The sequence below is a fragment of the Podarcis muralis genome, chromosome 10, assembly GCF_964188315.1.
Source record: "Podarcis muralis chromosome 10, rPodMur119.hap1.1, whole genome shotgun sequence".
In the NCBI taxonomy this organism is placed as follows: Eukaryota; Metazoa; Chordata; class Lepidosauria; order Squamata; family Lacertidae; genus Podarcis; species Podarcis muralis.
In genome coordinates, this window is record NC_135664.1 from 47,292,696 (window position 1) to 47,304,015 (window position 11,320).

Sequence of the window (11,320 nt, forward strand, 5' to 3'; positions counted from 1 at the left end):
TTTTTTTAATAAAAAACCTAACATATGGTTTTCTTACTCTGTGAGCCAGTGAGATGGAAGGAACTGCATACCTCATTTGTGGAGCACATGCTTAGCATGCAAAGGATCCCAGGTTCAGTCCCTAGCCTCTCCACTCAAAAGAATAAAATAGCAGATGATGTAAAAGATCTGCACCAGTGCCTAAGAGTCTGAGAGTTGCTGTCAGTCAACCCATTCTGGGTTGTGCTATACTTTGCATAGTCCCGGCTGCACCTGTACAGTAGGTGCGGAATATGGCTTTTCCACTATATGTTACAGGTTTGTTGAAGTTTTTGTGTTGCTCTTTCGGATGGCACAATAGGTGCTCCCTTATTTAGAGGCTGCAATCTTTGACTGGTCTTTGTTGCGATTCATTCTGCAAGTTGCTCTCCAGCTACTCTCCACTCTCCATTTTGCACAAAGGCCTTTTCTCCCAGGCAGAGAAAGACTGGGGGAATTGCTGTAGAACAATTTACAAAACAAGTAGCGTGCATGGTATTTTGGAATGCTGGAGGAAAAAATCTTAGTAATTTGGGAGGTAGATATGGTGTAACATTAAAATTCTGCTAGCCGATAACATCTCCAAATATTTTGAAAAACATGTTTCCTGGAATGTAGAGAAATATATTTTAAAGTTAACGTCTTTGGCACACTGCTTGTTACTTAATTCCATGGAAGTGGCTCGCGGCTTGCTCATTACTGCTCTGTGAATTACACCATGTTCACATGAAATGTGTAGCATTTTCCATTTCAACCATTCAAGGGTATGCTGCTGAGATATGCATACTCTTAAAGCTGTTTATTTGCCACAATCCCAATTTTGTGAGAGTTGGCATCTGGTACAGAATGTGGATTACTAATAGAATAACAGAATCATAGAATTGTAGAGTTGGAAGGCACTATGATGGTGATCCAGCCCAACCCCCTTCAATCTTTTGCCCAACGTGGGGCTTGAACCCCAGAACTCTGAGATTAAGAGTCTAGTGCTCTACCAACTGAGCTATCCAACAGTTAGTTTTGCCTTTACTTTTATTTATTTTTTAAAGCCATGTTTCTTGACTTTCTGACAATTGCGAGGTACATTTGCAGGGTTACATTTGTAAAAGGATCCCATTATTGAAGAGGTAGATATTCCTTGCTTGGCATGACTGTGCGTCTTCCTTGTGGCCCCTGATCAAGTTCCTTTACATTTCTATTGCCTTTCTAAGATTTATCGTTGCTCCTTGCACTTTCCCGCTCTTTCTCTCTGTGTGTGATTGGCAAATATACAGAATAAAGCATGGAGACTGAGCAAGTCCCTGGAAAATAAACCAATTTATATACATTTGGTTAGTTGGGAGAGAGGCTGCAGTTTATGGAGGTTTTACTGGAAAGGGTATGAACTATCCTACACACTCCCAGAACTACACTCATTGCAATTAACCCTCATTGACCTTCCTAATGATTACCCTAAGGAGACACAGTAGTAATTTACCTGGACTAGTGTCTCTCCTGTCTCCTCCTTTTAAATTATGTTTATCTCCACGTACATACTTTGATAATGTAACCTTTCCACTGCATTACTGTCAATTACAGTTTATGTGTGCGTGTTTTCTTTTGCAGAAGAAGATAACTCCACTTCATACCTGAATACTACCAGGATACATCCTGGTCAAAATCCTGTTTCTTTTCTCCGAGGGAGACGAAGTCTAGGTAAGTTGCAGGCATGACATATCTAATCTATGTGAGGGAATTTAAGCACAAGGCTGGCCCTGTAGAGACCATGAACCAGATGTGTATCACTGTGTCTTTCTCTTCAGGTAATATGACAGCTTGTGTGCTTTCTTCTAACTTTAGGTGCCATTCCATCAAAGCCAGCTTGGTGTAGTAGATTGTGTTGCACTAGGAGCTGGGAAAGTTGAGTTCCAGTCCCTTTCTGCCTCACCTACTTCACAGGGTTGTTGTGAAGAAGGACAGGGTTACAAATGTGGTTAGATAAAACAGATACCTTTTACACGGGATAGTATTCATTTGGTGTTGCATTTCCAGAGAGGTAAGGCTACATGCTTGAGATCAACTCCTAAAGTTGTGGGTGAGGGCCAACCAAGCTTTACTCAGAGTAGACCCATTGAAATTGATGGACATGGCCGGGCTAGGCCCATTCATTTCCATGTGTCTACTCTGAGTAAAACTTAGTTGACTACCACCCTGTTTCTCTGACCTTGGGAATTTAGCGGAGAGATATGGGGTGGTGTCCAGCGTTCATCACACTCAGACCAGACACACTGTTTGTTGCTCTGAACTGCTTTGGGAGGCAGTGCAGGAAAGAAATATAATAAATGGGCATTATGAACGTAGGTCCAGTAATTTCAATGGGTCTGCTCTGAGTGCAACTGAGTTGGACACAACCCCCGAGATTCTAATTCCATAAAAGAAAGCTCAACACTCAGATTCTGCAATGGAAAAAAATTAAGTTCTGCAGTTGGAATGAAACAGAAACAGGGTACTGGTGATTGTGTTTTTAAGGAGTTTTCACAGAATTGTAGAGTTGGAAAGGGTCCGAGAATCATCTAGTCTAGTCTAACCCTCTGCAGTGCAGGAATATGCAGCTGTCCCATACAAGGATTGAACTTGCAACCTTGGTGTTATTAGCACCATGCTCTAACCAACTGAGCGATCCAGGTGTTCAGTGCAGAGAGGCAAATATCAGGGGCTTGAAGAACGACGCAGTTCTGTGTTGCCTGAAATAACCTCCACTCTTTGACAATTGCAAGAGACTTACCAAGGCTCCAAGAAGCTTCTAAGGACGTGTGAAAAATTACCCACAGTTTCCCCACACTTTTCTCCATAAACATGAATTTGGATTTTCGTCTGTCTCTAGCCCTGCCATCTCACACAAGGCCAACAGTGCTCTTGATTCCGCAGATGATGATGTGGGTAATATGAGATACCCATTAAAACTGGGCAGGCAGTTGAATGGAATAGGGAAGAATATAGTCCTTGTTGATTAAGCCAATAGCTTTTCTTCTTGGATCTTTCCAGTTGGAGGAGAACCTGTGGAGCCAGCAGTAATTGCAGAGTGCAAGACAAGGACAGAAGTCTTTGAAATCTCCCGGACCATGGTGGATCCCACCAACGCCAACTTCCTGGTGTGGCCGCCATGCGTGGAAGTGCAGCGGTGCACAGGCTGCTGCAATACCCGAAACATGCAGTGCCGCGCCACGCGGGTCCGTGAGCGCCACATCCAGGTAGACAAAGACAAAGGCCTGCTTTGGGAGTCAGGGGCGGGGGAGTGAAATTTATATGGGGAAGCAACAGCCTGCTGAAAGTGTTGTCTTTGTACTTTCATTATGCTCTGCTTGCATATTTCTTACTAAAGTGAGTCTCCCGTGCTAAAGGAAACTAAATCCAGTAGCACTGGCCCTCGAACTTTTCATCCCATGAAGATGGGAAAATGTGTAACATGATGCATCTTTGTAATAATGCAAAAGGCTCCTTCCTACGGCCTTTATATCAAGGCAGAAGTGTAGATTTTAAGGCTGCCACCTTAGAGCACACTTACTAGGGAGAAGGTACCATTTGACACAATGGAACTTACTTTGTGAGTTAGTAAGTGGAACTTACCTACCGAGTAAGCAGCACATGTAGAATTGCACTGCATGCTTTTGTTTTTAATCATTTGATACACGTGAGGGGGAACGACTTAATAGGACTATTGGGAAAAAAAACCTTAAAACTCACAGCTAAGGGTAGCACTGGGACATGGGTGGTGCTGTGGGTTAAACCACAGAGCCTAGGACTTGCCGATCAGAAGGTTGGCGGTTCGAATCCCCGTGATGGGGTGAGCTCCCGTTGCTCGGTCCCTGCTCCTGCCAACCTAGCAGTTCGAAAGCACATCAAAGTGCAAGTAGATAAATAGGTACCACTCTGGCGGGAAGGTAAACAGCGTTTCCGTGCATTGCTCTGGTTTGCCAGAAGCAGCTTAGTCATGCTGGCCACATGACCCGGAAGCTGTACGCCGGCTCCCTTGGCCAGTAAAGCGAGATGAGCGCCGCAACCCCAGAGTCGGTCACGACTGGACCTAATGGTCAGGGGTCCCTTTACCTTTACCCTTTAAGGGTAGCACTGGGAGATCTGAAGATGCTGACCTGTTCTTCTTTACCATTCTTGCTCTCCCAGCAAATACTCCATTAAGCCAGCAGCTCCTCCTCATTCTCTTGTCTGGATGTGCTGTAAGCGGATACCTGCCAGCTGACCTCTCATTCTGATCCTGCTAAATATCCAGCCAATAAGTGATCTCTGCACTTCCTCCCAGACAAACGACTTTAAAAATCATTGAAAAATACAATGCAAATCCCCTTGCTTGACCTATGCACGAGGGAGGATTCCAGGGGTCTTCCATAGTAAGAAGGCACGGGGGTGGGAAGATATTATGCCATACATTTGCCAGGAAATTCCTTTCTCTAGAAAGTCACACTGAATAGAGAGAATGAAATGGGGCCGCGGGGAGGGAGAAGAGAGCAGCAGAGGGAGTTGTTTTCGTGGAAAAATAGCAATCAAGAGGTCAAAGGGCAGCCAAGAAAATGTGACCTGGAAATGCTTCCTCTGAAAATAGAGGTGCCTGCATTGTTTGGTTGGAAACATTTGTCTAGCCAGAAGCATGTGTCCTGACGTGTGCAGAGTGGTGCATTCAGAGAAAAATTGGTCGTGGTGAAGCCTTTGGGCAGGAAACAGCTCTATGCTCAGTGGTAACTTTCAATTGCCTTCAGCAGAGTTACCATCTCTTCCAGATGTAAGCAGCAGTTATTACTTGGACTCCCTGGTCCTATAATCAGTTGTGGCACATGAATTGAGTGCCAGCAGTGCTTGGGTGTTTTTTAGGGGGCACTCAAGGGCATGCAGTACCAGCACCTATTTTGTTGTTGTTGTTGTTAAAAAGTTTGGCACTTTAACAACTTCATGGTGAGTACCGGCACCTATTTTTCTAGGGAAAAAAGTACGAGTACCACCACTGTGCCACCTTCCTGTCTGCAGTGGTGTTGCCATGCACCAGGGCTGTGATGGAGCGCTGCAGAGGGGCAGCCAGGGCAGGGAAGTATCATGTTGCCGGCTGCAGGTGTAAATGCCCCTGCACTTGTGCGCACTGCTGCCGCCCTGCCCCATTCTTGTCCTAGCAAGCAGCAGCAATGCTACAGCTATCTGGAGTGACATGGACCTATTCACTGTGCAGATATCATTTTCAACGCACCTGCTCTGCACTTGTGAAACACAATGTGGCAGGTGGGCAGGCACAGATGGATAGGTGACCGTTGTTTTCAAAGAGGTTGGGCTGAATGCTCTCGCCGTCTCTTCCATTCCTATGGACCCAACTTATCCCGATTAGAGGATCCGACATGGCAAGCTTGACAATTCCTAGATCATGGTGCATCTCACAATACACTTTCATGATTACTGGGTTAGTTTCAGAAAAATGACCCTGAAGGCCCTAGCAAGTGATTTTGGTACTTATTAAGAACTTTGCCGTATCCACATTTCACCTAAAAGCTGCAAAGAGCTTCAAAATGTATATAAATATATAACATCAATGGCGCTGGTTGATCTGAAGTTAATGTTTTATATATATACACACAACAGATTTGTGTTGTTTTTTAATTTCTTCCAATAGGTAAATAAGATTGAAATTGTCCGAAAGAAACCAGTCTTTAATAAAGCCATTGTGGCCTTGGAAGACCATCTGGAATGTCGATGTGAAGCAGTATCACCCAGAGCGTTCAGCTGGCCAAACTCACGAGAGCATAGAGGTGAGCATTGCAGAGGGTTGGGTGAGTGGGGAAGAGTCAGAAGTAACGTCAGGGAAGGCGTTTGGGAAGAGAAGAATTTGATTAGCAGTCTCCGTGAGCTGCTGCCTGCCAGTGTGTATTTCATGCGCCTTCCTTTCCTAGCAGGTGGGCCGCCACTGAGCACTCGGGCTTCTCTTCCAGCAAGGGCACGGGCGCACCGGTTGCTGCCACAAAAGAGGAAGCATCGGAAGTTCAAGCATGTGCAAGAGAAGAAGGCCCTGAAAGAAATCTTCCCAGCATAGAAGATGCCGGCGGGCAAAAGTGCAAATGTCAGGTAACCGCGACAAACACAGCTGCCACGTTGTGCATGCACAGGAACCTCTATCACAAGAACGCCACTTGTGCTTTTGCACCGGTGCCCTTTGCTCCTGCACAGGCAATCGGCTGGAAGCAGAATTAAAATGACAGTTTCACACAGAAAGTGGTTGTTCTCTGTCACAAGGGGAGGCCGTGGCACAGCAACAGAGCGCATCTTTGTAGGCCAAAGATCCCATGTTCAATCTCAGGTGTCCTCCTGTTTGAGACCCTGAAGAGCCAATAGTTGACAACAGTGAGCTAGATGAGTCAATGCTCCTGCATGTCCCATAGCAAAGCTCCTTCTGCAATGTTTACTCATGAGGAAGCCTACTTCAGCTAATGTCCCCATTGGAAGTTTCCTCCTTACAGCTTCCATGCCTGTCGCTGCTTACTCACCCACCCACTTTACTGCGTAAGTTTCAATCAGGCACACGGTGTGGTAGTCTCAGTGTGAGGCCATCCAGCAGGCAGCATGTTTACCAATGGAAGGTGCCCAAGTAGCATTGCAAATCTGCCTCTTACAACAAACGTCAAGCAGTTGGAGACGGTTGGGCTCATCAAGCCCATGTAGCTCAGAATCATTAGAAATGTTGTGAGTCACATGGAAATCAAACTTAATTTGCCATCCATGTTAGGAAGCCAAAGAATCAGAGGAAGAGACAAGGAATAAATATTTCCTCCCCTGGGATTTGTCTTATCAAGGAGCACTGTGACTGTGCACAGCTTTGATTAGGCTTAGCGGTCTGTCACCTGTCCAGGAAGGAAGGCGTAATAGGTGTAGCAGACACATAGTTCTGCTACTTGGGAAGACCTAATCAAAGGCAAGGAACAAACGGACTGGTCTGTCAGGCTGGCAGCTTGCTTCTTGAGATGGGATAGACCACTTCCTGAATCGGCTGCCCTCCAGATGTTTCCATTGGCCATGCCAACTGAGACTGATGAGAGAGTTGTTGTGCAAATTATCTGGTTGAGAAAGACTGAACAGAAAAATGGCTTTAAGTGTAGCAAAAATGGCTTTTCTAAGATTAAATAGAGCGTAATAAGAGCATGCCCATTTGTGCCCTAGAACAGTCTCCCTAGGGAGGTTGTGGACTCTCCTTCCTTGGAGGTTTTTAATCAGAGGTTGGATGGCCATCTGTCATGGATGCTGTAGCTGAGATTTCTGCATTGCAGGGGGTTGGACTAGATGGCCCTTGGGTCCATTCCAGCTCTACAGTTATATGATTCTATGGCACTCCATCCACCACTCCTAGCTGCTCTTCCTACCACCACACTGTTTTCCCTTCCAAAAAGCAAAAAACCCAAATTCTATAGAAACCAGAACTTTAGATTGAGACTAAAGTAAGCAAACTGGATGATAAGTATGTTTGTATAGAGTAGCAGCCTGTCAGCTATGAACCTTCTTGTAGGCAGGGAATAGCATATCATCATAAAGAATAACTAGGATGAACTGAGCACACGATGGACTCTTAAACCTACTTTTTCTGTTTGCTTTTCTTCCAGGTTTATTATTTAATATATTTGCTGTATTGCCCCCATGGGGTCCTCAGAGTTTCTCTCCGTCCATCCGCCTCAATGCTACTTTTGGACGGCCAATGGTGCTTCCTGATCCCTTGCTCGCTGGACGTTCTCCCACCAAAGTTTACCCTGCGACTTCTCACCTAATTGCATTTCAGCATTGTCCCCCAAAGGAAGAAACCGGGGTGGGAAATAAACGGAAGAAAGAAAACACAGCCATTTGGATGGACAATATACTGCCTGCTGGAGCAAACGCACTGGAAACGGGCAAAGACTTGTGGCCCCGATCTCCTTTTGAAGGAGGAGGCTTGATTTCCCCACCACCACCCTCTTTCTTCCTCCTTGCTCCCACCCAGACTGTTAGCTGGGCTCAGGCAGCTTACAGCGCAACAGATGCAAGTCAAGGCAGTCAGAGTGGCAACCAGTGACAGTAAATGCACTAAGGACTTCTATCGTGATGTCTGACTAGATATCTTTAATGTGTGTGTATGTGTGTGTATATATATATATGTTTTATTTTGTAAAACCACTAAAACATGCCATGCTCTGGGAATAGAAACAATGAAAGCAAAATTCATTCGTCCAACGGCACTTTCTGCTGCCAACTGGGGGTGGGGACAGTGAACAGGAATGGAGCAGCTGTACTATAGGGAACTGCTGGTCTTCCCCACACCCATCCAGGGAGCTGCTTGGGTTAAAGAGGCCTTCTTTGCACATGATTATGGAGGGCTTGACTTATCCTGTTGCTACTCTCCTATTGCAGCTGGAATTTGAACCCCCCCCCCCCCTTTTTTGAATGACTATGAGGTTTTCTTAATGGATTTGCATCAAGTGAGGATTACCACCACTGGATAAACTGGAGCCCCAACCCGACCTGCAGTCCCCGTTTCAGAGGCTTTATATTTCAATGGGGTGAGGTGGGTAGGTTAATCATAATAACCGTATTAGAGCATGTTCTTTGAATGACAATCAATGCCACCTCTGTAGCAGTGCAGACCAAGAAATAGAGACCTTTGCTTGGGATCTTGGAGAGCTGCTGCTCATCAGGGGTCAAACAGCAGCGGGTTGAGCAGATCGTTGCTATGACTCTGTGATTACCACCAGCCCAGCCCATATCACAGGTCCCTTGTGTGCGATTTTATTTTCAAGGCAGTGTTATTACCATCCCTCCTAAGATACAGCAATGAGTATGCAGATGCTAACTCAATAACCTCAGGTGAACATCATCTGATCGGATGAAAACGGAGCTGTGCCAAGCCTTGCAACAGCCATAAAAGATCGCACGATGCATTGCGTAGTTGCGCCTGTGTGCCAAGTGGTGCTTCGCACCTCACCCTCGGTTTCCAGTGCTGTCCAACCAGAGTCCCTGGACAAGGAGCCAGTCAGTAGCATCCGATGTATGTGGGGGAGGCAAAGAAGCTGAACAGAGATAACGGGCCCTCTTTAACCACTGGCTATTTTTAATCTTCTCTGTTTTTCTCAACTGTCCTATATTTTGTCTCTTCAAAGCTGGGAACGGTTATCTCTTTAAAGGTTCACAAGCCATTCCAGATCACCAAAGAATAATAACCACTGAAGGTTTTGTGTGAGAGCGTGAGAGAGAGAGAGTGGCCTATCTTCAGGAACCATTGCAGGGGCCTGTGGGGAGGTAAAATAAGAAGGAAAGACGTTCACTCTTCCTGAGTCAGAGAAAGGATCACTCACCTGTTTATCTTTAAAGTGTTGGAGGAAAGAGTATAGAAGGATTGCACAGACAAGACTTCATAACGTCTACTTTCCACCTACCTCTTTCAGTCTCTGTATTCACTTGCAAAAGAAGGGCAAAAAAACCCATAATGAGTGGGGAAATGGGTAGGGCTGCCTTTGCCAACCTGGTGCCCTCCAGATGTTTTGGACTACAACTCCCATCAGCCCTGTCTGGAGGGCATCAGGTTGGCAAAGGCTGGGATAGAGTTTGAATAAAATTTTGCAAGGTAAGACCCTCCTTCTCCCCTGCTCTCTGCCTCTGCCATTTCTCTGGTCTTTGTACTGGATTAAGCCCAGCAAAAGGCACCTTGGATAGACCTTAATGCTTGGAAAGATTTCCTGCCATGTCTCAGGTAGACCAGGTGAAGAGTTGAAGCATAGCAGTCATGTGTGTTTGTTAGAAAGAGACAGACACACCACACAACTCTACATAAAAGACGTATCTGTGCAAATGTTTGGCGCAAGGAAAGAGAAGGAATAACCTGCCCCTGGAGTCACTTTTATAGGAAGCATGTGAAACGCAACATTTGCCTGGTGACCAGGTTGCATCGAAAATCCAGGTTTTCCTCCTTTTCCTGCAAGGCTGGCTTAAGCTGTTTTGCTCCATTCATTTGTATGGAACAAGAGGAAAAGGCTACAAACCAGGAGACTGGTAGGAAGGTAGGCACACTGACTGCAAACTCATGGGACAAACTGGGTCTGGTACTTCCACTCTCTTCAGTTGTAGGAGGTGGGGGGAGGGAGGAGAGAGAAAACTTGTGGCTCGCACAATTGCCCCCATACCTCAGATCCTGTTATCCAAAGGGTCCAAGGGGGTGGGGGACTATTTCCCCCTTGAATTGCATTTGTATGGAGTACTTGGATTCAGGTGCTGGAGGCAGGTTCCTGTACTGCCTAATGCTGGAATGGGAAACACTATGCCACCTTCCAGGCGATGTTTGGCACTCCAGTTCCCACCAGTTCAGCCAACATGGCCAATGGTTAGGGAACATAGGAGTTGTAGCCCAAAGCCATCTGGAGGGCCATGGGTTTTCCCCTCCCTGATCTGTTGTATTGGGTAGGCCAACTTTTCTCCTTGCAAACCAAGACTATGGGCCGATCAAACTGGCAAATGATCAGTTGGCAGTATGGTCAGGCACTACTGGCGAATAAAAGAAGTAAGCTTACAGCAACGGCTGTGGTCTCTCAATGTAGTTTCATGGAGGAGGCCAGTAGCAGGATATTTTATTTTTTTTTAAGGCTGATGGAAACAACACAGATTTCCTGCCTGCCTACCCGCCTTACACCCAAAGCTTGCTCTCTGACATTAAAGAACACTTCTTGCTATTCAATCTTACTTCTCGTTGTCTTTAAAAGACCATTTGTTTTCCTGCATCTTTTTCATTTGTAAGGAGGGCAAGGTCTCTCTCTCCACACCCATTTTATGTAAAAATTAATTTATACTCAGTACTGTATTTAAAGTTGTTTTAAAAAAACCTTAAATTCAAAAATTCTGCCAGTTTGTGACTCTTGTTTTAAAGCAGCTAAAAGCAGGGTGGCAGGAATTTGACAGGGGTGGGGAGAGGAGTTTCCAAAAGGCTGACTCTACAACCTGGAAGAAAAAAACAAGTTTTAGAGGTCATAAATCCAGACGTAATAAATTTGCCTGTATTTGTTCTCACCCATTCCCCCAAAGTAATCACATGTTCAAAATGCAGGGATTGCCCAACAACTTTCTGAGAGCAGAAATGCCAGATAATATTGTACCAGACAGATATGATTAGTGATCTCATGTAAGACATGGTTATGGCTAGTAATGTTATATAAAACCCAAATTCTAGATGCATTATGAGAACTTAAGCACTGCCCTATTTAAAACAGGTACATTGCACAGCTGAATGTAGACAAGCTTTGCTCAGACAAGATGAGTCACTCTGCTTATA

The 11,320-nt window shown here is 45.4% G+C and overlaps 1 protein-coding gene across 4 annotated transcripts in view; it reads left to right on the forward strand.

Moving 5' to 3' along the window:
- PDGFB (platelet derived growth factor subunit B) overlaps window positions 1-10,888 on the forward strand; it is a 44,809-nt gene extending 33,921 nt beyond the window's left edge. For 2 of the 4 annotated variants that reach the window (XM_028745908.2, XM_028745906.2), the window contains exons 3-7: window positions 1,621-1,710; window positions 3,040-3,245; window positions 5,663-5,798; window positions 5,940-6,111; window positions 7,638-10,888. In XM_028745908.2, the coding sequence (XP_028601741.2) occupies window positions 1,621-1,710; window positions 3,040-3,245; window positions 5,663-5,798; window positions 5,940-6,079 (572 nt within the window). In that variant the 3' untranslated portion in view covers window positions 6,080-6,111; window positions 7,638-10,888. The remainder of the gene's footprint in view (window positions 1-1,620; window positions 1,711-3,039; window positions 3,246-5,662; window positions 5,799-5,939; window positions 6,112-7,637) is intronic. The other 2 variants (XM_028745907.2, XM_028745909.2) reach the window with 2 other exon arrangements.
- Window positions 10,889-11,320: the final 432 nt, after the last annotated feature.